Source organism: Marmota flaviventris, chromosome 6, assembly GCF_047511675.1.
Source record: "Marmota flaviventris isolate mMarFla1 chromosome 6, mMarFla1.hap1, whole genome shotgun sequence".
Taxonomy (NCBI): Eukaryota; Metazoa; Chordata; class Mammalia; order Rodentia; family Sciuridae; genus Marmota; species Marmota flaviventris.
Window position 1 is genome coordinate 83,945,519 of NC_092503.1, and position 27,488 is coordinate 83,973,006.

The window sequence follows — 27,488 nt, forward strand, 5'->3', positions numbered from 1 at the left end:
ACTCCAGCTAAATGGTACTGCACAGGATTATGGGCCCAGTGGTACCATCATCTGATATTCTCAACAAAATCTGAAAATCTAGATTGTGAAATCTGATTTTTAAAAATCTCATTGAACACACCTGCATGTATACACACACACACAAACACACACTATCTGCAAAGAGGTTTTGGTTTGTAGGGCATCATTTTGCAGCCCATAAATCTAAGCCTTTAAACAGGGACCCTGCTGGAAAATGAATTGAAAATGTGGCACATAATCAGTTCATGTAAATAGCTACAGTTAATATAATTTTCATCCAGCCCAAATGTTTCTAGTTCAGTTACGGAAAGGACAGAGAGTTGCTGGTTAAAACAGGTAGATATTCTAGGGCTTCTTTGCAGTTTTCTAGAACTTAGTCTTACCTTGTCCTAGAAGGTTGTTTTTGTGATACCAGAACTGAGAGCATCAGCATCACCTGGGAACTTTCTAGGACTATAGTTTTTCAGGCCCGACTCCAGCCCCACATCCTCTTGGGCCGGGGAGATTCCATGTTAACAAGCTTTTTGGTTGATTCTGATGTTCAGTGAAGTTGCAGCAACTCTGCCCCAGGCTTTTCAGAGGAGGCTTTTATACCTGAGCCCTGGGAAGATGTTTAACCCTGGTTCTCCTACTTCCCTACTCCCAACTCCAGGCTTTAAGATCAAAATATGTCCTAATATGTGGTCCAGTGTGACTCTCCAAGGAAGGACTAATGGACTAAGACTCAAAAGAGAAAGTTGGCAGCCAGCTGTGGTGGTGCATGCCTCTAATCCCAGTGGCTCGGGAGGCTGAGGTCGGAGGATTGTGAATAGAAGCCAGCCTCAGCAAAAGTGAGGCACTAAGCAACTCAGTGAGACCCTGTCTCTAAATAAGATACAAAATAAGGCTGGTGATGTGGCTCAGTGGTCATGTACCCCTGAGTTCAATCCCTGGTACCATAAAGAAAAAAAAAAGGAAGTTGGCACCTAATAGAGCAAAGGGCATTTGTGAACTAAGGACCTTGAAAGGGAAGAGGAGGAAAAAACATGTCTCTGTATTTCTTCTTGCCCTCCCTCCCCCAGAGCTTGTTTTATGTTGGAGAAAGGTCAGAAGTACTATCTTTGTCTTACTTTCAACCCTGCCTATTAAACATGGCTACTTCTGCTATAATTTCAAAAATGTTCTAGATTTAATAAACACTTTGAGGAATACAGAATTAGGGTAGTGACACTGCTATGCAATTTAAATTTAACCAACTGGATTTCTTAACTCCATCCTGAGGTTCTGGAAGGGAGGCATGTTCAAAGATACGTGGGGGCCATTTTGGGGTTTGGTGTACACTTCAGGAAAGTGGGAAGGCCTTTTTATTTACATAATTTCAGTGAAAGGCATAAGAGATGAGCATATATGGGAAAACAGTTGAGGTGCCTAAAAAAGGGAGGTGAAGAGGACAGAGAAAGCACTGAAGAGTTGTGGAGCAGAGGACCCCTGCATCATGGCCTCTTATCAAAAGCCCTTCCTCCACCTTGGCTGAGAGACACTGTACAGCAGCTTCATTATTGGAAAGTCCCTGAGCTCTGGTTGCCTCTTCCCCACATGAGTATTATTTCTTGCTTTTCTTTTACAAAGCCAGAGCAGGAAGAATAGTGATGAGATTTAAAGAAAAACTTTACATGCATGGCCTCAAAGTCCTCTGGTACTTTCTGGTTAATACAACTGTAGCCAGTATTGTATTTCAAAGTTAAGACACCATAAAACTCACAGGTACAGTTCTAGCACTTGATTTCTTTATGGCTGAATTCAGCTGTGCTCTAAATTTTTCTTAATCCTTCTCTAGTCTTCCCTCCTACCCCAGCCTGAGAGAACTTAATATTTCTTGGTAAATTCAGTATTATCTGGTACCATTCAATATGCACTACTTAATCCTAGACCAAATCAAAATTCCATTTCAGTCTTTCCCTCCTCTCAAACTCTCCTCCTCCATATTCAGGGTATCACACAAACCCTGGTTGGGTGGTGAGGGGTGGGAGAGAAGCTTGCTAATGTGATTAGCCTGGTAGAAAGAAGTAAGGAACATGCCCAGTATCTGGTTTAGATTGGCTTTTCTGCTGTTATCAGGACTGGCTACATAATTAAGAGGACCCTGTGCAAAATGAAAATGTAGTACTCCTTGTTCAAAAATAATGACAAATTGCAAGACAGCAATAGCAGTAAGTAAGAGCAATAGCATGAGTAGCAGCAATAGCAGCAATAGCATGAGTAAGACAGATTCACACTCTAGCCCTGTACAAAAGAGTTCCTTTTTTCTCCATATCCTCACCAGCATTTATTACTATTTGTATTTTTGAGGATTACCGTTCTGACTGGAGTTAGATGAAATCTCAATGTGGTCTTGATTTACATTTCTCTGATAGCTACAGATGTTGAACATTTTTTTATATAGTTGTTAGCAACTTGTACTTCTTTTGAGAAGCGTCTGTTTAGTTCATGTACCTATTATTATTATTATTATTATTATTTTCCAGAACTGGGGATTGAACCCAGGACTTGGTGAATTCAAGGCAAATGCTTTGCCACTGAGCTACATCCCAGCCTTCATCTACCTATTTATTGAATGAAGAAACCAGTCTCTCAATATAGTATCATAGTGATAAATGTCTTTAAACATCAGAGATATATATATATATATATATATATATATATATATATATATATATATATTTTTTTTTTTTTTTTTTTGACAGTCATATGGTTTCAGGTGTATTCAAATATGTATTTTAATAGGTTTATAATCCTCTTTTCTTGGTCTGTAAAGTAGCTCTGTTCTGTTTTCAGTTTAAGCTCCCTATTCTTTGCTCTAATCTAAATCAAGGACTGCTCAGGGACAATTAGAAAAAGACAGAAGTCAGAAGGAGTTCAAAACAGATTCAATCTGACTCTACACATTACAACTGACTTTTTCTTTTATGTTAAGAAATGACCTAGGGATTTGAAAGGAAAGGCATTTACAGGACACCTGAACACAGTTGACATGTGGCAGGCAATTAGAACACATGAAATCATCGTCAGCACACAGATGGGGTGAGCTGTGCAGGATTTCATTTTTCTCCCTTGTCAGCATGAGCCAGTGATATCTGCCATACTCCTGCCTGTCTTTCTCTTGTTGAGGCTAACATTGACTACTAATTGGAATTTGCTACATGTTTCTTGAAAATGCAGTAAAATCATTTCAGAATATTTTGTATATAAAGTCAAACTTTTTTTTTCTAATAGGAAATTTGCACAGCTGGCTTAATAGAATAATTAGCTAATCTACAAACTGGAGTTTTTCTTAATTGGACTAATTTTTAAAAAGTTTCAACTCCTATCCAGTTGTCATAACAATTGTTCTGTTTCTGGAGTCTCAGTGACTTTTTTCAATTCAAAATGTCAAAAGTCAAGGCTGTGAGGGCAAAGTTACATTTCAGTCCTTTGAAAACCTCATATACTACATAGCATCAAGGCAGTCTGAAGGAAGTGGAGGGAGAAGAGGATGTGCCTTTAAAAGAATAGGGTATTACACAAGTAGAAATTAGACAAAAATAGTCTTCTGGAATAGTAGGATTTTCTACCAGTTATTGTTTTAGAGGCTGTATGGGAGATGTATATCCTGTGACCACAATTTTTTCAGCCCTATGAAAGAGGAGCTGTGAATTCATTTGTATTGCAGTACTCCTGATCTGGTGACAGAAACTTTCATTCATACTTTGCCTTGCACAGGGACAATCCAGGCAGCCCTGTTCTAGTTCATGCTTTCTCAGGTACTAACCTTATTATTTGTGCACATGACCACATCTCTGTAAGCTTCGCTTTCCTTATCTTTATATGGAGAATAAAGATAGTATCTGTTTTACTGGGTGGACATCAGCATTTCATCAGAAGTAATATGTGCCAAGTACTTAACCCATGGCTCAGTGCATAATAATCTTTTCAATAAACGTCAGATATTATTGTTATTGTTGGATTTGAAAACAAAGATAATTTAAAAATTTTTTTTAGTTGTAGATGAACACAATACCTTTATTTTATTTATATATTTGTATATGGTGCTAAGGATGGAACCCAGGGACTCCCTCATGCTAGGTAAGTGCTCTACCACTGAACCAGAAGATAATTTTTAAGAATAATTTAACAAATGTAGATAACTGAGATAAAGCCTAATGTGCTTGCCTCTTTGGCTACAAATAGGCCTGTTTTTTCAGTGACTGGGAAATGACTGATCCTTATCCAATTCTGAGACTTGGACTTTTTAGGAGTGATGAAATACAGGAAGAAATTCTATTTCTGGCTAAACAGGGAACCAGCAGTTTTCTAGATGTTTATCAACTTTAATTAAGATAAATGGTAACATTCTCTTTGCTTCAGAGAATTAATAATAGTACTGTACTATTAAAAATTATATTGGTAAAGTAGGAAAAATGTAGGTAAAATTTTCTAGAAAGCTAAAGAGTTATCATAATCAGTTCAATTTAAGGGCATTATTCTTTTTACATAGTCTGTGATTATTGATTATATATTAATATATACTATATAGTGGAACAGTGACATCAGAATTACAATAATAAGATAGAGTAAACATATTTAGAAATGTATATGATTAGTGAACTCCCAAGAAACTTATCAAGACCCTGTCTCAAAATAAAAACTAAAAAGCACTGGGGATATAGTGATAAAGTGCACCTGGATTCAATCTCTAGTACCAGAAATAACAACAACAAAAAAAGTATTTGAGGTTCAAGAATGGAACATCAATGTATAAAATGCCAGATAAATGTCATATGTCATCACCACATGTAGCACTATGTTACTAAATATTAAATGTCCTTCTTTTTTTATATAATTAACAGTAGATTTGTTTCTTTGAAGGAAGCAATGAACAAATAAAAAAACCCAAACCCCATGTAATAGATATTGGCAATGAAAATTAAGAGGTGAAATGTGATGCACAGGCTGCAGGGGATCGGCTCCTTAAGGCAGGTATGTGCCCAGGAAATAAGGAGTCTCCTAGGGAGACTCAGGTCATAGTCCCAATTGTTCCATTGACTAGCTGTGTGACTCTGAACTCGGTTTCCTCAGTTTTAAAGTGGTAAAGGTGAAGATACTTACACACTAGATATTTTAGGGAGACAAAATAGAACTCTGTTCCTATGAAACGTCATTTATATTCTAGATGGATCTGTTCAAGAACCATATCAGACACTATATAATTGCCAAATGGGTGGTACAAATTAATTGTGTTACAGGAATTTAGCAGAGGAAGAAGTCAGCAAGAGTTGCAGTGGGGAAAGAAGGTTTTGAAGGTTTTGTAAAGGGCCGTGAGGAGGGATGCTGATGATGGTTCTACATGGACCACACATATCAGGCACAGTGACAAGGATGTGGTATAAGAAGTTCCAGCTTCAAGTTGGGAGAACCTGGTTTGAATCTTGCTGCAACCAGTTAGCCTCTGTAACCTGGGGCATCTTGGTTACCCTGTTGCACAGTGGAGCTGATACCTCTCTAGCTTGAGGGTAGTTAGGAAAATTAGAGTTATTTGTATCTTGATGATTTTATACACTGCCAGTACTTAGGTGTCCAAGTTGGTATTCACACGTGTATTTACTCTTTATTCTCCCAAACTGTGTCAATATCTCTCATCTGTTGTCATTTACATTCCTATTTTCTCTGTCTTCTTTTGCTTCTTTATTGTTATTTTAGTGTTTCAGGAGAGAGTAGAAATAAATGCAAGTATTTAATACACATATTTATGGCAAACTGCATTGTTACTTTAGTAGAAATTTTATTTTTTAGCATTAGGAATTTCTCCAAATATTATTAATTGCTTTTGACATCTATTAACAAGCAATGTACCTAAGTATTTCCTGATTCTAGTTATATTTTCATTTATATTTTATCGCAAGTCACAGATTCTATAAGCCTATGTTCCAATATACAAAATGTTATAAATTCAAATAATCAAAAACTGTCTATTAGTTGGTATTTTGATGATAGGAAAAGTCTTATTACTTCCTTTGAAGGAGATTATGTTGAAGCAGTAATGATTATATAAGCAAGTATGAAAGTGCCAACTAATAAATACAAACAATAAGTAAATGCATTAAATTGCTGAAGAAGGAAGAAGAACTGGTACTTGTCGGAAAAGTCAGAGGAGATGTAAATAATGTAGGGGTGAAATGGGTTATTTTAGAAAAGAAATTCATGAACATAGATATGAAAATAAAATATAGCAGACATAATTTGTAGCCAGTGAATAGACAAGAATGCCACTGTGGGCTGGGGCTCAGTGGTAGAGCACTTGCCTAGCCTGTGTGAGGTACTGGGTTTGATCCACTGCATATAAATAAATAAATAAAATAAAGATCCATCAACAACTAATAAAAATATTTTTTAAAAAAGAATGGCAAGTGTACGGGAAGTACTGGGAGAGAAGACTGGGAATACAATTTTTCTGGAAATGGAGGATCTTGAATATAGGCTATGGCTGATGCAAGGGAAAGCAAAGGGCTGCTAGCTGCAGATGACATTATGATGTAAGAGCTAATCAATCTGGAGAATTTTGTCAAAATGTTTAAGACAGGTCACCCTCCTTCATTATTCAAGGTTTAAAACTCAAACTTGACACTTTTTCAGACTCAGGTATGCTCATGATTTCAACATACCTTTATTTCAGGTGTGATTTTTTTTTTTTTTTTAATTTCAGGGCAGTTTCTGTTTTCATTAGTGTTTTCACTACTGTAATCAAAAGACCTGACAAGAACAATTACAGGAGAAAAAGTTTATTTAGGGATCATGGTTTCAGAGGTGTCAATTTATTTTAAATCGCTGGCTCCATTCTTCAGAGCCCCAAATGAGGTAGAAAGTCATGGAGGAAGAGTGTCGCAGAGGAAAGCGGCACACATGATGATCAGGAAGCAGAGAGACATGCCACCCACCATATACAAAATATATACCCCAAAGGCACACTCCCAGTGACCCACCTTCTCCAGCCACATCCTACCCACCTTCAGTCACCACTCAGTTAATCTCATCAGGGGACTAATTCACTGATTGGGTTAAGGCTCTTATAGCCCAATCATTTCATCTCTAAACCTTTCTGCGTTGTCTCCCAATGAGTTTTTGGGGGACATCTCACATCCAAATCAAAACAATTTCCCTGTCCTATTTTCTTGTTCCTTTTTTTTCTGGAAAACTTTTTTTGGTCTGCTGATATCATCCTTGAAGGATATTAAAAAGAACTTTATAAAATATTTTTCGCCATAGTTTTAAGCTCGGGTAGAATAATATTTTTCTTTTTTGCCACAGTTATAATATTTTCTTTGGCTTTTTTTATTACAACATGACTGCAGTGACTCCAAGAGAATCCTCTTTCTTGAATTCTAAAATTTTGTGAGGTTATTTAAAAGAATTTTCAATTTGTCTGGCTACATCTGCCTTAGTAGAATAAAAATATTTTAAATAAGAAAAAACCTGGTTATTTTGAGGATTTAACGAATGTAGATAATGAAAAGTAAAAAATCATTTAATATGACTTGTTACATAAGTAGAATGAAGAGAAGTAGAGAAAATTGTAAAAATTTTCCAGATTTAGAGGCAAACCTGGGAATCTATCTGAAGAGTACATGCTGTTAGAATAAGTGATACTCTCATGAGAAACGTCTGAACATTTCATGATTTTGGATATCTGTGAGCAGATTTGACCAAGTAAATAAGATCCACACAAGAAGTAATCTGGAATTGATAAAGAATAAACTAGTTGATTTGATTTGTCTTTTTCATGTTAAAATTCATGGATGACATAAAACTAGAATAGATGTTTTCTTTTGCCTTTAGTTTTGTGTGCTTTGGGTATTGTCATTATTCTTAAAAGAAAGAATGCAGACAGTTCTGTAGTGATGTTCTAGAGGCCCCCTTGCCACGGACCTTTTGCCAGGCCACACTGTAAAATACAGGTTTTTTTTCTGTAATTATGTACTTTGTTCTTTACTACGCAATAGACTTTTTCCTTATAATTCTATAAAGTAATTTTTTGGGGAGGGTACTGGGGATTGAACTTAGGGGCACTTGACCACTAAGCCACATCCCCAACTCTGTTTTTTAATGTTTTATTTAGAGATTTATTTATACTGGGCAAAGGGTAGGGAGGGTAGAGAGGGTGCATGGGTGCAGGAAATATGGTGGAATGAGATGGGCATCCTAGGTACATGTATGACTGTACATATGGTGCAACGCTACATCGTGTACAACCATAGAAATGTAAAGTTGTGCTGCAATTGTGTACAATGAATCAAAATGCATTCTGTTGTCATATATACCTAATTAAAATAAATTGATTAATTAAAAAAACCTAATTTATGCAGAAAAGTGTTTTAGTGGTGGTGGGGAGAGGAATATTTTGACTAATGTTGAATCATAACAGGATAAGACAAACATGACATGGGCAAGGGCAAGAGTGAGAAAGCAAGGAAAAGTTCAAGGTTAAGATCTGTAGGAGTCAAGGAAGCATGGACATGAAATTGCTGTAGATGTTTTCCTTTCCTTTTCTTTTTACTTATTCAAATGCTCTAGTATTACTTATTCATTCAACATAAATTAATCCAAATCTTTATTTTTTTTATTCCTGTCACATTACTTACCTGATAGTACGCTCTCACTGTCCAATGTGTGGGAGGAAAGGGTAATGAAGAAGAGATGGTCATAGATAAAAAGAGGATGCTCAGAATAACATTTGGTCTTCCCTTTCTTCCCAATCCAGTCAGCAAATTCCAGGCAGAGCATTGCTGACTGATTACTAAGAGAGAGTCAATATATTTCATGAACTATGCTAACTAATTCACTTATGTAAGAAGAGACTATATGGCCCAAATAACATCAATTTTAAAAAGCTACAAAACCTGATATGAACCGTCAGTTCATTGTGCTTTTTCTTGAGGAGAACTTTTTTCAAAGGATATAACCTGTGATGAAGCAAAAGTATTCTTGGATTCTTCCAGAAAGTTTGTTATCTTCATGTCCTAAACTTGCAACCATGCCTTCCACTATTAGGAAGCCTATGGAGTTCCAGATGCCTGTCCTGCACCTGCCTGCTAACCCTCTAAGCATGGTGGATAGAATTTCACTAATTCTGATTAAATGTTTATGATTGTTCAACTTTGGGGCTTTTAACATAGTAAGTTTGTCATGGTCCCTGTTCAGACTTTGCATCCTGTTTTAATAACCTGTACCCTTAATAACTGGCTAGGTTGATTGTGAGGAAGTTTTTTTAATGACTCATCATTTTACAATTCTATAGCAGGTTAATGGTTTTAGAAAATGTTCTTTTACTTAGTAACCTAATTGCAATTGCTATAGGGATTTTGCTGGAGTGTCTATGGGGAGGTCATATGCATAGATTTCTCAAATTCTGTAGTGTGGAGTGATAAAACATTAATCCATGAGTATTTGTACATTTTTCTTGGTCCTCTATTTACCAGGTGTCCTCCCCACTTCCAGTTTGCATGTATTGAAGAACTTAGAGGAAAGCCATACAGTGAATACATTTTTTTTAGTCAGATATGAGTTCAAATCCTAGCTTTTCTATTTACTGGGAGTAGCTGGTGATGCAGGAAAAGATATATAATCTTTCTAAACCTCAATGACCTCATCCATAAACCTGAAAATAATAGCACTGACTTCAGAGGAGTTATATACATATTAAAATATGTGCTTCAGACATTGTATAACACTTAAGAAACAGTGAGAACTATTAAAAATAAGAGTCTAAATTTCACTAAATGTGATACATGGAAATCCACTATTGTCTAGATATTTTGCCACTGCAAAACAGATTGAAGTGGTGTAAAATGGATATTATTGATAGCAGACTTAGACTATTGAGAAATTGTGGGGCTTTATTTCCCCCCTCAGAGATGCCAATTTTTTCCTAAAACTTTCTTGACAAGTGTGTTATCAATGAGTGCTCTTGCATGTCAGAGATAGGACAGGGATTGGTTGCTGACTTTGTCATGGAGATAAAGATAGAAGACTGTAGTCGGCTTACTATGAAAGGACTAAAATCAGTGTGTACATGCCAAAGGAAAAGTAATTAATGTGAAATTTCAGTGACACAGAAGAAAAATATTTGCTAAGACAGACTTAACGTTGTGGGTCTACCACATGAGATTTTCCACCAGCCAAAGTAAATTAATCTGGAAGGGAACAGGGAACTCAAGCTTTTAACTTGATTAGTGATATGTAATAATTAGACAATTCTAAAATGTGTAGTTTTTCTTTCTGGAAAAGCCATTAATATTATAGTATCATAAAATTTATTTTACAACATTAACTTCAGACTGAAAATTTTAGAAAGAACTAAATACAAAATTGATACTAAGTAGATTCCATTTTCTGACTGTTTGCAAATATAATTGTGTTTAGTAAATACCTATAATAGACAATTATGCATTTGTTCTTTCTTAGACATGTCCTTATATTATGAGGCCTATAAAAGAGGACTCAGGGAGGATGAGGCACAAATACACAATATAGTCACATACAAATACTGTGCATGACTAAGGCTGTAATTAAGTTTAACCATTATCACCTCACTTCTTGTGCTTTGGGAACTCTTGTCTGGTATTTCTATTAACTCTTGACCTAAATTAAAGTTGTCCAATTAATATTTGATTCATCATCTCAAAGAGCCTGAAGATCTTATAGAGAAAATTACTTCAGATAAAAAGAACTCACATGCGTTGTAGGGAATCATAATTCAGTTTGGGAAGCCATGTGTCTGAATTGTGATGTGGAACAGGTCTTGAGTTAATTTTGAAACTCTGTTTATCACCTCATTTTTTCTCATCTTCTCCTCCCCCTCCTCCTCCCGCTCTTCGCCCTTCTATCCCTCCTCTTCTACTTCCTCCTCCTTCTTCTGGCTTAAGTTAGCCCACTCTGCCCAGAAACAAGCTGTGATGAAATACAGTAGGTCTTCTCTACAGTGGTTTGGCCTCCATTATATTCTTTTTTCACCAAGGAAGCACGAAAGAGATTCTAAAATTGAGAACCAATCACTGAGTGAACCAAAAACAAGATGCCGCTTCTTCAGATTATATTACAGTAGAATAAAATAGACATTATTATTGCTGTGTGTATATATACATGACTGCATGACCAATGTGATTCTGCAACCTGTACACTCAGAAAAATAAGAAATTATATCCCATCTGATATGATATGTCAAGGTCATTGTACTGTCACGTGTAACTAATTAAAACAAATTAAAAAAATTTAAAAACCACACACACAAAAATAAAATTAGTGTGCTGTAGAAAGTTCACACATGCATAGAAGAGTCTGTTTATTATTAGAGTTCAATCCAAAAAAAGGAACATAAATATAAATTTCAAGATTCATTGAAAGAATTGAAAATTCACTATCTGAAAGGAAACATTGCTGTGTTTATTTTTCTGTTATAAACCTAATGTTTTAAAATAATTTCCTTACATATGGAAGGGTTCATAAAAGGAATTTACTTTTAGATAGCAAAGTCCTTCATTTTATCTGGAATGAATAGTGAAAATCTTGTTTAGTTGTTCATACCACGAGTCTTAAATAAGCCCATGTGCTAAACTACTATATTTAAGGGCTTACAGAAATTTTGTAGTACAGTCCCAGGATGTTAGAACACTCTTCATGGCACTTGGAGTGATAACCTTTGAGCTCAGTATGTTTGTTGTAAAGGGGTTGGCTGGGTTCATATACCATCTATAAAGCTTAGTTCATGTTGATCATGATCGTGATCTTTTGGCCTGAGATGTTTGTCAGTTTAGAGTCATGTTTTCACTTTTTCCTGAAGACCAAGCATTTTTCTTAAGATTGTAATAACATATTCATTAAAGTGATAAGGAAGCTGTGACTGATCTGTTTTTCATCATTGTAAAGCTGCCGTATGTTTCTAAAAGTATTTTGACAAAAATATTTTTGGTGGTGATAAAAAAAAAAGCTTATCTTTCTTTTTTTTAAAATATGTTGTAGGTGGGAATGAGATCCCGAAACCAAGGTGGCGAAAGTTCATCTAACGGGCATATCTCCTGCCCCAAGTCCTCCATCATCAGCAATGCTGATGATAAGAGTCTCTCAGAAGATGCAAAAAAGAAGAACAAATCAAAGAGGAAGGAGGATGATGTCATGGCTTCAGGAACTGTCAAACGACACCTAAAACCATCTGGAGAAAGTGAACGAAAGCCTAAGAAATCTCTGGAGTTATCCAAAGAAGATCTCATCCAGCTACTCAGCATAATGGAAGGGGAGTTGCAGGTAGAGCCAAACTTAGTCAACTATTGTTTTTAGTTTCTAAGCTATAAGAGTATAAGTCAATGGCCCTCACTGGACTCTGAGCTTCCTGGGAAAGGAGAAACATCTTCCTTGTTCATTTCCAAATCCCAGTGTGTGGCACAAGTTTTAACTGAATAACTATTTGTTCAGTGAATGATAAATGTGAAGCTCCTGATTCCAACTTCAGACTTCTCTAGAAGCAAAAAATTTCTTGATGATTTTGGTAAAAAATTAATACAGATTTTGTCACTTAGTAAGCAATTGATTAGATTATCTAATTTAGACATTGTGGTTGAAAATGTAGAAAAGCCATGATTATTAGAAGGGAGTGTTAAGATCAATGATTACTTTTGCTTTTTTTTTTTTTTTTTTCTGGAAGATTGAGTAAAAGAGAGCTAGAAGAAGGACCAGGGGAGAGAAAGAAGGCTTTGTTGAAATCAGCATTGCTACATATCTTTTCTCATTTTTTTGGTAACTTCAGCTTTAATTTTCTATAGTGTCATTGGGGTTGAAATGGACAACAGCAAGCAGAGCATTGCATTGTGAAGTACCTAATAGTTTCCCAAGCCTTCTCAAGTTTGTTATCTCATTTGATCGCAATAAAATATGGGTATCATTATTTATATTTTATAATTAAAGAAATGGAGATCCGGGGCTGGGGCTGTAGCTCAGTGGCAGAGCGCTTGCCTTGCATGTGTGAGGCACTGGGTTCGATTCTAGGCACCACATATAAATAAAGGTCCATTAACAACTAAAAAAATACTTAAAAAGAAAGAAAGAAACCAGAGACCTGGAGCTGAGATCTGGTTTGTCCAGACCTCATCTCAGGCCTCCAGATTTTTGGCCTGGTGATCTTTCCATTGCCTACACCCACCAACCTTATCTAGTTGCTATGAGCCAGGTCCCTCTTATTAAGTCTTCTGTTTTTAGGAATTCAGTCAGCAGTTCAGATTTTTTTTTGTTTCTGAGGTCTAGACAATTGCATTTCTGGCAGTAAGGGAACAATATATATATATATATATATATATATATATATATATATATATATATATATATATATATTAATGACTGTCCTTTTGTTTTTGTTAGTTTTTAGCTTACATGAGCCTCTAAGGGGACACCAACAACTGCATGAAATGAAACCCTTGGCTTACTGGTGCTGTTAGCATCAGAGAGGTAATTCACAACCTACCCTAAACTAGGGTGGGCACCATTCCTGCTCTCATCTGTGTGCACATATAGATAAGGGAACCCCTGGGGTAAAGAAATCTAAAACATACAAAATTCAAGTTTGAAAAAACAAACAAACATGATTGAGTTTACCATTTATAGACTGAGGAAATTACATTTGCATTTCACAGTAAAAGATGAAATTTTCCAGAGCGCCACCATTTCTAAAAATAACTCTGCCATTCCCAGAAATGTCGTTAGTGTTTTGTTTATTAACATTCATTGTGTAGAGAGGCAGAATTACTCCTTCCTTTTAACCAGGCCCCCAAATGACAGCTATTAACTTGAGTACAAGAGAAAGGTATAACTGTTGCCTTAGAAACCTTCACAAAGCAACACTGGCTGCTCTTTTCAGCCGTGTTGGCTCTTGTGCCAGTGGCTCTGGCAGACAGTTTCCTGGAGAACTACTATGTCATGGTGGACTCCATAAGGTATTTAAAATCCATGTGGCTTTTAGGTGGTGCTAGATATACAAAATATAACAGATACAGCAGGGAAATGGAGGATATTAGCTAGAAGACTCCAAAGAAATGCATTTTGCTTTTCATTCATCTTTATGAATTCAGAATCCCTCCATTACTTGTATTCTTGAGTAACTAGGAATAAGTAAAAAAAGTGTACAATATCATCTGTGGTGGAGATGGTGAAGGCAAAGAGAATTTTAAGGAATTCCATGATAAATTCATTTGCAAAGCAAATCATCTGTCACACACAGACATATGTATTTGTAAGTACAGATTTTGCAAATGCTAGATTTGTTTAAAGTGAGAGTGTTCCTATATCAAGAGCTGTAGATATTGGTTTTTTAGTAGATACTTTTCCTCTGTTAGCGTTGTCACATTGGGGAGGGTGTTGTAGCTAAGAGTGGGAGGCAGTTCACATTAGCAGATGAGAGTGGGCAGGTGAAAATGTGGCAGCTATGTGCTAGATTTGCCAGACAAAGAGATTAAAAAAAAAAAATCATCTAAAGGGCTGTTGCTAGAAAGTGAAGCAGGAATATGCTTTGTAAAGTAAGTTCCCTGTTGCACAGGCCTATGGCTTGACATGTGTGGAACATTTAGTGCCATCTCACAAATCTTCAATGGCCACCTATTGCTCTTTATGGGGTGGCTGTGTGTGACTCAAATGCCCTCACTCTGCAGGTGGTATTCCAAGGTTCTATAAAACATTGGGACTATTAGGCACCTTCAAGGTGATTTATCTATTCCATCTCCTTTATTTTGGTTATGTAACTGACCCAAGGTGGCATAGCAATCTTGTTACAGTTGTTTTAGATCCAAATTCCCTGTCTCACTGTACAATGTCTTTCTCATTCTATCACTTTCACACTGGGGATGTTCAAGTGTAATTGGACTTCAGGATCTTTATATTTATTCTTGGTTTTCAGGGTTTCCTTCATGTAGATTCATAAACTCACAAACCAAAGCCATTTTATGAAAAGATGAAACTTTGTAGGTGGTAGAAATTGAAGATTTCTATCCCATAAGGGAAATGGGATGGGATCAGAGCCTTAAAGTTGTTGTGATCCAGATCCTTAAGAAAAATGGGGAAATGCAAGGATGTTACGTGGCAATGTGTGCTGGGCACTACTGGCTCTGTATTCACTACTCTATGGGTAATGTTAGCTGAAGTTGTATAACAAGGCACCTTAGAAGGACCAAAGCTACAGGTCAGTAGAAGTAGGGTGATGCAAAGAAGGAAGGACCTAGTATTGAGGAGATAACACCAAGATCAAGTCTGCCTGTAGGAGTTTTGCCTCAGAAATAACTTGGGGGTGGGGAGAAGATGGAGGATCCTTCAGGCTTTTCGTGCCAATTTTCTTCTCCTCAGACTCTCTTTTGATCTCTCTAATACTCATCAAATTCATAGCCAGCATTTTGCACACTGTAGATAATTTTGTGTGTTTTGGTGTGGGGGATACTAATATCATGAGGCTTTTAAAACACATTGAGTGATCTATAGCAATTTGCTGAATCAGCATTATGTGCACCATAATTTTTGTTGTAGGCACTGGCTCTTTACAAAATTTGAAAGTTTGATATTTTGTTTGCCAATCCAGGTATCTCATGAATACTTAAAAAGTGCACTTTCAGGGGCTGGGGATGTGGCTCAAGCGGTAGCTCGCTCGCCTGGCATGCGTGCGGCCGGGGTTCGATCCTCAGCACCACATACAAACAAAGATGTTGTGTCCGCCGAAAAAACTAAAAAATAAATATTAAAAAATTCTCTCTCTCTCTCTCAAAAAAAGTGCACTTTCAATGAAGGTATATTGGAAACAGTTGCTCCTACCAGAGATTTTTGCATTTTAAAGAGTCTTATCTAGAGGGACACCTTCCAAACTTTTCTCAGCAGATGTAGACCTGTTGTCTCAGCACAGTGACTGGCCAGTGTAGCCCTGCACCAAAGTAGCGGGGATAGTTTCTGTTATTACACTTCTGTCATTAGCTGGTTCCAATAACAAGTACTTTCTAATAAATTGGAACATTTTTACTCTCTGGGTGAAAAACTGGTTACATATTTCCCAGACTAAACTGAAAGTAATGAAATAGTACACCCAGACCATCACTTGGGCACCATGATTAATTTCCACTTGTATTTGTCCAAAAATAGCACTTTAAAAAATCCAGTCAACTTGGCTGTACTAAAAACAACAAAACTTCAAAAGAAATGGTACTCACATCAAAAAACCATAACATAGAAACCTTGGCAAAAGTATATTCTTATAAAGTGATCCAAGAGCAATTCACAAATTAATTCTTTTTCTTGATACAAAAAAATGAGCAGTCATTTTATATGGCAAATTCCCTTGATATATTCTTTTGAACACTTCTTAGAATAAAAAACAACCCTCAAATTAGGTTTCATCATTTTTACCTTTGTTAATTATTTTCTACCTACACATAAAAGGCACAGAGAAAACTAGACAACACAACTAGATAATGCACCACCATTTCATTTGACTTCACTGTTCTCCAGGCTAAGTCAGAGATAGAGTGACTGATAGGTTGAGGAATCTGTCTTCATCCTGGGAGACGGGCAGAATATTGTATTTCAAAGATAATTTATGAACTAGGTTATATACCCAAGTATTGTTAGAAGTGTCCTCTATTCTATTCTTTTGGGGTTCCTAGCCATTTTCTTTAATACTGTTCGTAGTGTCTCTCTACTTCTCTACTACCTACTGTAGGAAAGCCTGTTCTTTCTCACTAAAAGAGTTCATTCATTCTTAGAGCTTTAATTAATTGCTGATTAATTAATTCAAAATTGTTCTAATAATATTTTTAAAACATGATCACTATGCAAGAGGTTTGAGGAATGCAAATAATAACAATATTTGTAGCTAAAAATTCGTACTATGTGCCAAGTGATTTTAGGCAGTAGGTATAATAGTATTCATGAAAAGGAGCTCATGACCTGGTGGGATTGATAAGAATGTAGACGGATGAGTATTCTGCAGCGTAATTTCAACACAAATAATGGGAGTACAAAAGCAGGATGGATTGTGGAAATCTCAGGAGATAGGTAAAGTTTCACTAAAGAATTGAACCTTAAAGAATTGGTAGATTTTGGACAGGGAGAGAAGAGCTTACAGATCAACATGAGTAGAATCAAACCGGGGTGGTTGGGAAAGTTGTGTTCATGAGTGTGGAGTTGGGCTTCAGTGGAGAGGGACCTGGTACAGCAAAACTACAACCCCCATGTGGACACTCACTGTAAGAGGTCCAGCTGGAAAATTGTCAGAAGGTGTGCACATGGCTCAGGAGTAGACTGATGTAGAAATCGGGGAAGTCAAGATTGCCAAAAAGAAGAGAGTTTGTGTCAGTCAAATCAGCAGAAAGTTCCAATTGGATAAGACCTAATGTTGGCTCTTTGAGTTTGTGAACCTGGAGTCAGTAAGTTTAAGTCATTTTCAATGGGTTGAGGAGGGAGTTAAAGAATTAGAGTAAGATGTCCTGTTGAAAATCTAGTTTAGAAAAAAAATTGGTGGGGTAAGAGTTTTCTTTTTACTTCTTTTAAATGTAGCCAGAGAACCTAATTTCCTCTTTAGTTGAGCAGTAAGTTATTTGTCACACACAAAGTAGGCCCGTAGTATACCTGTGCTGACCACTTGATTTGAAATCACATGTTGCTTTCTTCTACTTTGGAGCTTTATTCAAAAAGCCAAGTCCCACAAGATTATGTGGTAAACTCCAAAAGGTTTGATATCGGCCTTTATAGTGCAGACTGTGGGCCTCCATTTATTTCCCATCTGTTTATTAGGGGTATATCCTACCTTATGAGGTTGTAGTGAGTACTAAACTTAGTTAATACATATGGACCTATATTTAGAGAGGTTTGTGTGAGAAAGGCTCAGCTTTCTCATCAAGCAAAAGACAAAGCTATGTCCTCCAGGAAGTAAGGAGACATGGGCCATTCAAGGGTTGTGGGGATGATTGGGCATGTTGAATCACTGCTGAGTGGAATATTAGAGGAAGATTATTATGGACAAATACCGGCCCTATATGAGTAGAGATCAGAATTCTGCAGGGAGTGTAACTGTGCACGTGCAGTGGTACCAATCTGTTTAGAAGCCTAGGGTTAAAGAGGAGACTTTTATGGCACTGGATCTGGGGTTGCAGTTGTACAAGTTGTATAGTGGAAGAACATAGGTACAAGAAAGCTGAATGTGTGGGTGAGACAGTGCCTGACAAGGAGGACAATGGGAGGATGAGTAGGCCAATGGGAGGATGAGCTGGAAAGACGAGAAATTGGGCAATTTGTGTGTAAGCTTTCTGAGTCACGCAGATTTTACTAATGCAAGGTCATGGGTGAAATCTTGGGAGGAAGTAAAGGTAACTGGAATGAATGAGATTGTGGACTGGTGAAGGTTGGGTATTGCTAATCTCCATTAAATATTGAAACCTCCTAGAATGATGACAGGATTTGGAATAGAGAGTAAGTATATATCATTTGTCAAATATGAGAGTTGGGTACCAGAAGCTCAGTAGATAACTGCTGACAGACTACTTTTACTAAAGTATTTCTCTTGATCATGTCATTCTGTTGCTTGGGAATTTACAGGAGGTTCTTAGACATAACTAGATTGAAATCAAAATTGCTCAGACTAGCTTGCAAAAGTTATTTATTAACTGGCTCCCCCTTAGCTATAACAACTCATCTTTAGTGCCCCTTTAGTTTTTAATTTGATTGAATTTTTTTTTTTTCAGTACTGGGGACTGAACCCAGGTGTATTTTACCACTGAACTCTACTCCCAGCTCTTTTTATTTTTTTATTTTGAGGTCAAATAAGTTGCTGAGGCTGGCCACAAACTTGTAATCCTCCTGCCTTAGCCTTCTGAGTCACTGGGATTATAGGCCTGTGCCACTGCACCTGGCTTTAGAGTCCCTTTAAATGATCATTCCTATCCAATTAGGCAGTCTCTGTGCTCTTTGCCAACCCTGAAACACACACACACACACACTCACACCTGCAAACCCAAACACTACCACCATTCCCGTGGCAATTTTTCTTATATTTCTTTCACCTTAAGACTATTTATAAGAAAGAAATTAGAGATCCCTGGGAAAATTTAGAACATCTATTTGTACTTATCCCAAACTTTTTCTAGTATCAGTCAGTATTTCTTTTGGGAAAATAGGGGCTTACTTCCTCTGTGAAGTATTTTCTAAGTGTAGCTTCCAAATACTTATCTTTCTTTTGCCCTAAAGTCCTACATTATTTTATTATAAGTGTGAACCATAGCATTCCATACATACAATTCCATAAGTGTTCTATGTACTTATATCTTGTTGATATATCTCAAACAACTTCTTGAGAAAAGGGGCTACATCTTCTGCTTCTTTCATACTCTTCTTTTTTCTTAAAAGAGGGCTAGTCTATCCTTGTTAGTTTATTGGTAACCAATGATTAATCTCAGAATGTTCCAATATTTATATGCCCTATGAAACATTCACAAGCTTAATTTTTTAAAATGTGTGTCAGCTTTTGCATTGCTGTGGCCAAAATACTCAACAGAACAGCTAAGAGGAGTACTTATGGGTTCGTGATTCCAGAGGTCTCAGTCCATAGATGGCTAATTACATTGCTCTGGGCTCAAAGTGAAGGGGAAGGGTCCAGAGAGAAAATCTGCTCAGCTCATGGCAGGGTCAGGAAACTGAGAGAAGGCGAGGAAGAAGGGTCTACAGGGAAGATGCACCCTTCCAGGACATGCTCCAGAGACCCACCTCATCCAGCCATGCCCCACCTGTCTACAGTAACCACCCAGTCAGTCCATTCAAACTAGGATGGACACCATTAGGTTATGGCTCTCATAATCTGATTATTTTAACCTCTGGATATTCCTGCATAAACAGAAGCTTTTGGGAGATATCTCATATCCAAGCCATAGCATGTGCAAAAATACTTTGAATTATATAAATCATAAGCGCCCTACTATATATAATGTTATTATTTAATTAGTAATCATGATAACGAATATTCACAATGATAGTCCTACTAAAATACTATGAGTCTACTTTTTTGTCATTTTTAAAAAAAGGTGTCAGCCATGCGTGGTGGTGCATGCCTATAATCCCAGTGGCTCGGGAGGTTGCGTTAGGAAGATTGTGAGTTCAAATCCAGCCTCAGCAATGGCAAGTGCTAAGCAACTCAGTGAGAACTTGTCTCTAAATAAAATACAAAATAGGGCTGGGACTGTGGCTCAGTGGTTTGAGTGCTCCTGAGTTCAATCCTTGGTACCACCCCTCAGAAAAGAGGTGTCATAATTCCACTGAGGATGATGATAAGTAGTTCAGATGGAAAATTCCCTAGTGCAACTAAGCGCCATGGGCTTATCCTTACTGGGGCACCATTTTCCATTTTTTCTTTAGAGATGGCTTTTCTTTTCCTAAATGAATTCCTTTTGTCACATTGTAAGGCCTTCCCTAGAATCCTGTGCCTCTGAAAAATCGGCTTTCAGTTAACCCTCTCTGGCTTTTTAAATTGATGACTCACCTGCAGTTAATAAACTCCATCTTTAGAATCGCAGGCTGAGGTCACCCTGAGCAAGCCTGCCCAGTGCAACCTCATACCACTAAAATTGTCAGCATGCTGAGAATGGTATGTCTTTGCTAAGTTTAGGATGCCGCAAAGAGACAGGTTGCTTTCTGATTAAAATCAGGACCAGATCTGATTCTTAGTTGAATACAATGTTTCAGAATCTCATATGTCTAGTAGCATTGTCTGTATTTGGACAAAGAGCTTTGGTGTCTGATTTTCATTGTTCCAAGCAGAATACTTTTAGTGTTCCTAATGGAATCATAAAGTCTGCTTCTCTGCAGTGAGAATAATGTATTCATTAACAGTATAGGGGAGAACCTTGGGTTTTATTGAGAAATAAAAAACACATATTCATAAAGAAAATATCTCATAAAATATTTTTATTATTTTATCAGATTCTGGACTGGGGAAATACTACACAAGGGTAATATGTGAAAGATGGAGATTCCTACTTTCATGACTATAACAGCCTGTTTTTTTCCTCAGTGAAAATGATCTTAGTTACTTGGCTAAACAAAAACATATCTAAATATTCCAAGTTATGGATGTAAATATTTCCCAATTAATTATTGGGGTGTATGCGTTTGTTACATGGGACCATTTTTAAGTAAAAATAGAGTTTATACAATTCAATGTTATAAGAAATGTATAATATATGGAGTAGTATTTAGACCATGATTAATCTGTGATTCCAGAATGACTTCCAGGGGAGATGTCAGGTAGATATCTACATTGCCAGATTTGAAGCTCTGGGTTAAGCTCTTGATCCATGCTGCTCAATGGAACTTTCTGTGTAGAAAGAAGTATTCTATATTTGCTCTGACCTATATCATAGTCACCAGCTGCAAATGCTTTGTGAACACTTGAAATGTGGCTAATTAGGCTGAGGAACTGAATTTTGAATTTTATGTAATGCAAACTAATTTAAATCTAAATAGCTACATGCAGCTAGTGGCTGCTTTATTAAATAGTGAGAATACAGAGGAGAAAACATAGCAAAGAGATCCAGATTAAAGCCAAGGGATAGATCCTTAGAGAATACCTATGGTTAAGGGTGGGGAGAGAGAAAAGAAGGAAATGTCCAGAGAGGAAAAGAAGATGTGGTTGAAGATAAAGTAAAGAAATCAGGGACACGATGTGTCATGGATGCAAGGGAGGAGATCGGGAAGGAGACCTTTATAATTCTCAATGGTGTGCCAGGGTTGGAGGAGCAAAAGGGAAAGAGGCCATTTTTTGAGCTGGCATTTAGGAGAGGTTTCAAAGAATTGGTGAGGTTAATACTAGACTGTAGGGGTCTGGATGTGCTTAGGCAAACTGCACTTTGGAGAAGATGAGGGATAGAAAAAGAGAGTAGGGTTGTATCTGAGGGAATAGTAGGGGCAAGGGGAGGCTTTTTTTTTGTTGTTGTTTCTTAAAGAGGACATTGAAAGGTTTATAGATGTTAAATACAAAGTTCTCCTCTCATAATCCCTAGTCCTACCCTTGTTCTCTTTGTCCCCCATGGACAATCTGATCTTCTAATTGACTTAGGAGATTGAAACTTCTCAACTTCTTTCCGTCCCCCAAACCTCCATTCATTGCCTTTCCTTCCTCCTTCTCTAAGAGTGAAACATCCTACCACCTTGTGAGGTTAAATTCTTGTCTCTTTCGCCCTCTTTCCCATCCCTGACTCTCTCTCCTGTGCCTGCCAGCTCTCTCATGGTCTTTATCACCAGTTCGTTTAGCCTGGATACTTTCCATATAAAGGAAGCTAGATTAATCAAAGCTCCTGTGGTTCTGTAGACTTTGAATTATTGTAAGCAGGCCTCTGTACTCTAGGGGATCTGGACATGGAATATTTAGGTCCTTTTTTTCTACTTTTCTGACTATAGGCTTACTCCTCTTTTCTCCCTCCACCCTATTCAGATCCCCATATCCTCACTTAGAAACATTCTTCTCCCTTTTTTCTATACTGTTTGATTATTTTCACAAGACTTCTACTTGTTCATTTCTACTGTAAATTGAAAACTCCTTAAGATAAAATGTCTGCAAAGCACTCAATAGGTGCTTTTTGAAAACTAATGTGAAGTTCCAATTGATTAATATGAAGGCTTTTTTTTTAATTTTTTATTGTGGGTTGTTCAAAACATTACAAATTTCTTGACATATCATATTCCACACTTTGATTCAAGTGGGTTATGAACTCCCACCTTCACCCCATACACAGATTGCAGAATCACATCAGTTACACATCCATTGATTTACATATTGCCATACTAGTGTCTGTTGTGCTCCGCTGCCTTTCAAGGCTTTTTTTTTTTAAGTGGATTGCTATTTTCTTTTAAAAGTACTGCATATTTATTTATTTATTTATTTTTTAATTTTTATTTTTTTTTATTGTTGGTTGTTCAAAACATTACATAGTTCTTGATATATCATCTTTCACACTTTGCTTCAAGTGGGTTATGAACTCCCATTTTTAGCCCATATACAGATTGCAGAATCACATCAATTACACATCCATTGATTTACATATTGCCATACTAGTGACTGTCGTGTTCTGCTACCTTTCCTATCCTCTACTATCCCCCCTCCCCTCCCCTCCCCTCTTCTCTCTCTACCCCCTCTACTGACCTTCATTTCTCCCCCTTGTATTATTTTTCCCTTTCCCCTCATTTCCTCTTGTATGTTCTTTTGTATAACCCTGAGGGTCTCCTTCCATTTCCATGCAATTTCCTTTTTCTCTCCCTTTCCCTCCCACCTCTCATCTCTGTTTAATGTTAATCTTCTTCTCATGCTCTTCGTCCCTACTCTGTTCTTAGTTACTCTCCTTATATCAAAGAAGACATTTGGCATTTGTTTTTTAGGGATTGGCTAGCTTCACTTAGCATAATCTGCTCTAGTGCCATCCATTTCCCTGCAAATTCTATGATTTTGTCATTTTTTAATGCAGAGTAATACTCCATTGTGTATAAATGCCACATTTTTTTTTATCCATTCGTCTATTGAAGGGCATCTGGGTTGGTTCCACAGTCTTGCTATTGTGAATTGAGCTGCTATGAACATCGATGTAGCAGTGTCCCTGTAGCATGCTCTTTTTAGGTCTTTAGGGAATAGACCAAGAAGGGGAATAGCTGGGTCAAATGGTGGCTCCATTCCCAGCTTTCCAAGAAATCTCCATACTGCTTTCCAAATTGGCTGCACCAATTTGCAGTCCCACCAGCAATGTACAAGTGTACCCTTTTCCCCACATCCTCGCCAGCACTTGTTGTTGTTTGACTTCATAATGGCTGCCAATCTTACTGGAGTGAGATGGTATCTTAGGGTGGTTTTGATTTGCATTTCTCTGACTGCTAGAGATGGTGAGCATTTTTTCATGTACTTGTTGATTGATTGTATGTCCTCCTCTGAGAAGTGTCTGTTCAGGTCCTTGGCCCATTTGTTGATTGGGTTGTTTGTTATCTTATTGTCTAATTTTTGGAGTTCTTTGTATACTCTGGATATTAGGGCTCTATCTGAAGTGTGAGGAGTAAAGATTTGTTCCCAGGATGTAGGCTCTCTATTTACCTCTCTTATTGTTTCAAAAGTACTGCATATTAAATATAGAAATTTGGCTTTGGCAGAACCCCTAGCATAGTGACCAATCATGAGGATATTCCATGGAAATGTCAGGTTATGTGAATACTCTGGCTTTGTTTTCTACCTGTCACAACATCTATTCCTGCATCACTTTTTCTCTTTTCTTCTTGGATATGTTAGGACAATATTAGTGGCAGAGCTGTCTCTCAATGAGGAAACAGGTGGGGTCCTGCCCTGAGAACATTGTCATTAGAGTCTCCTGATTACTGAGTGGAAATAATAGGATGTTTGGGATTTCCTTTAAAATGTTCCAGCTCTTACTTCCCTCAAAAGTATATAAGGGGTAGATATCATACTGTTCTGTTTGCTTTGTTATATATTTAAAATGTTTCCATAATACAAGGTTCAAAAACAAATAAATGATGTGTGAAATGGCAAAAGAAAAATAATTATGCCTATAAAAATCTTCACTTTAAGTTAGGTGCATTCTTGTGGTTTATACAGTTATTTCATTTAAATAAACCCTTTTTATAGTTATGTTTTTAAGAATAAAATGCAGAGCTGAGGATGTAGTTCAGTGGTAGAGTATGTGTTTAGCATGTACAAGGCCCTGGGTCTGATCCCCAGCACTACCAAAATAATAATAGTGATAATGATAATAAATAAGATGCAGACCAAGATGTCTAGACTTTGGTGAGTTTAAATTGGTGGTACCCAAATTATTGAGATGTTACTGTAGTGGCAGCACTTATAACATTTAATACCTTGACATTGTGTACAATGTGAGTCAGTCTTTGACCTCTTTTATATTCCCTTCTCAATTTTTTTTTTTTTTTTTTTTGTGTGTGTGTGGTGCTGGGGATTGAACCCAGGGCCTTGTGCATGCATGCCAAGCACTCTACCAACTGAGCTATATCCCCAAGCCCTTCCCTTTTCTCTTCTGAAAAGTCTCAGTGACACTCTTGAAAATCAGTCAGTAAAGGTGGTAGATATAAGATGTCTCAGAGACTTTCTTTCTCTTAACCTTCCTTGTTTCCACCCCATTGATCCTCAAGAGAGCTCTGCTGGTGCAGTTGAGATTTTGTACTGAACCTCACGTGGCCTGTGGCAGGTTTGCTAGGTATAGTTGCAAGTGCAGACAATATTTTTCTTGGCAAAGCTAATATTTAAAATTTGACTTCACAAGTATTAACCAGTCAAACACCAGCCTGAAAACAGTGAAATGTGTAATGGATTCAATAAAGTACATGTATATATATATTTTTTTATACAAATGGGAGCACTGTTCTGGAACTGGCCTTTTTCAGATATTACAGCAAGGGTGTCAACAGAGAAATATTTTTCATCCAAACTGTCCATATTTAAAAGAGAAGCAGGGCATTGATGAAAATTGTTGAAATCATTTCACTATGATGTTAGCACATAGTCAAAAGGAAAGACATAAACTCTGATTAAAGAAGAGTATGGTAGGGGGCTGGGGTTATGGCTCAGTGGTAGAGCGCTTGCCTAGCATGTGTAAGGCACTGGGTTCAATTACTAGCACCACATATAAATAAAGAACAAAATAAAGGTTCATCAACATCTAAAAAAAATATTAAACAAAAAGAAGAGTATGGTAGGGCTGGAGATGTTGCTCAGTGGTACAGTGCTTGCCTAGCATGTGTGGAGTCTTGGATGCACTCCCTAGTTCAGAAAAATAATAATAATAATTCTATCTGTGGACCTTTTTGGTACATCAACAATGTATATGTTTGTATTGGCAGGAAAAGACTTCTATCAACCTTTCCAAGCAGCAGCCATTAATCTCTAGGAATAATGCTTGATGTTAAACATTTCCTGATCCAGGGCCTAAAAGGAAACATGAAACAATGTGCAAAAATTTTAGCAGACACTCTGTTTTCCCCCTGCCATTTACAAATAGAAATAATAAAAGCATTTGCAAGGCCTGCGTTTATGGGGATTAGCTAATTTATGAGAGAAACCAGTGATAAACTAGGGTTTGTATGCTCCTAAGTGATGCAGGAAATAGTCTCATGGACTCCAAAGCCATACTTGCACCAATTAAAGTGAGTAACCCTAGAACAGTGATGTCTACTCTTTTTTAACCTTGAATGGTCTGCCCTTAGATGGCATGTTATAGCCCTTTCCATCATAGATTAATAAAAAAAAAACTATATATGTGTTTTATGTGTGTGTAATGTCTGTGTTTGTCTATATAGAGAATCAATGTACTGCTCTCATCTGAAAGCACATACACATATTTAATTGGCAAGCTTTCAAACTGGAAAACAAAGGACTGTATTTTAAAATGATCAAAATGTCATTTTTTTTCCTTCATGGAAGGTATGTTCTTAGCTTTTAGGCATTTGAATGCAGATAAAATTGACTTTAGATACAAAGCGTGAGCCCTGATTTATTTAAAGGTGATTGTGATGTAATATGACAGCCCAAAGTGCCATATGTTGACTACAGAGTGCCTGGTCAAAGACTTTTCTTGAAAAGAAATTTACACATCCCAATAAGGAAACAATTGGGGGGAGGGGGCACCAAAAACTGAACACAGGAAACTCTGTGCATGGCACTTCCTTTCTTTCTCTCCAGAAGTGTAATTGCCCGAATGAGGAGGGATATAGGCTTCCCCTTCATTACCTGTGAGACAAGGCACAGGTGGTTGTAAGATCTTATCCCTCTTGAGTGTCCCATGCTCATTGCAATGGTCTTCACAGACATCATAGCAAAGAAGGGATCAACAATCTCCTCATGCAGATTGATTACCTACCACCATGTGACAGTTGATTCAACTGACAAGAGAATGATTGACAGGAAGTTATGGAATGCTGGCTAGCAATGGAGAGAATGCAGGGGAATAATAAGCCACAGAGTCTCTGACCTCAGATAGCTGCAGGAACATGATCTCCATGCCACATCCTCGCCTCCCTTCACAGTTTATTGCAACAGCCTCTTAACTGGCATGCTTTTCCTGCAGTCTTGTTACCCTTCAGGTAACTCCGCATCACAGCAAGGCAGCCTTTTAAGATAAAAAATCAATCGAGTCTTTCTTCTGCCTAAAACACTCAGAGGCTCCTTAAAGCCTGAGAGGCGTTTATGGACTCACCTCACACCACTCCTCATCTTGCATTGCGTCCCCCTAATCTGTGGTCCTGTTATGCTGACCTGCCTGCAGTCCCCTGTCTTAAATAGTATTGGGAATCTTTTTCTTATTGGAGATTCTTCTCTTTCATTATGTACTATGCAAATGATTTGGAGGGCGGGGTGAGGCACAAAGTTCCACATGTTCAAGGTTGGCTGATGA

The 27,488-nt window shown here is 37.3% G+C and overlaps 1 protein-coding gene across 2 annotated transcripts in view; it reads left to right on the plus strand.

The window, feature by feature from the left end:
• The window catches only part of Filip1 (filamin A interacting protein 1), a 170,779-nt gene that overhangs the window by 64,359 nt on the left and 78,932 nt on the right, over positions 1-27,488 (plus strand). For both annotated transcript variants that reach the window (XM_027928252.2, XM_027928251.2), the window contains exon 2: positions 12,049-12,330. In XM_027928252.2, coding sequence (XP_027784053.1) covers positions 12,055-12,330 — 276 coding nt within the window. In that variant the 5' untranslated portion in view covers positions 12,049-12,054. The remainder of the gene's footprint in view (positions 1-12,048; positions 12,331-27,488) is intronic.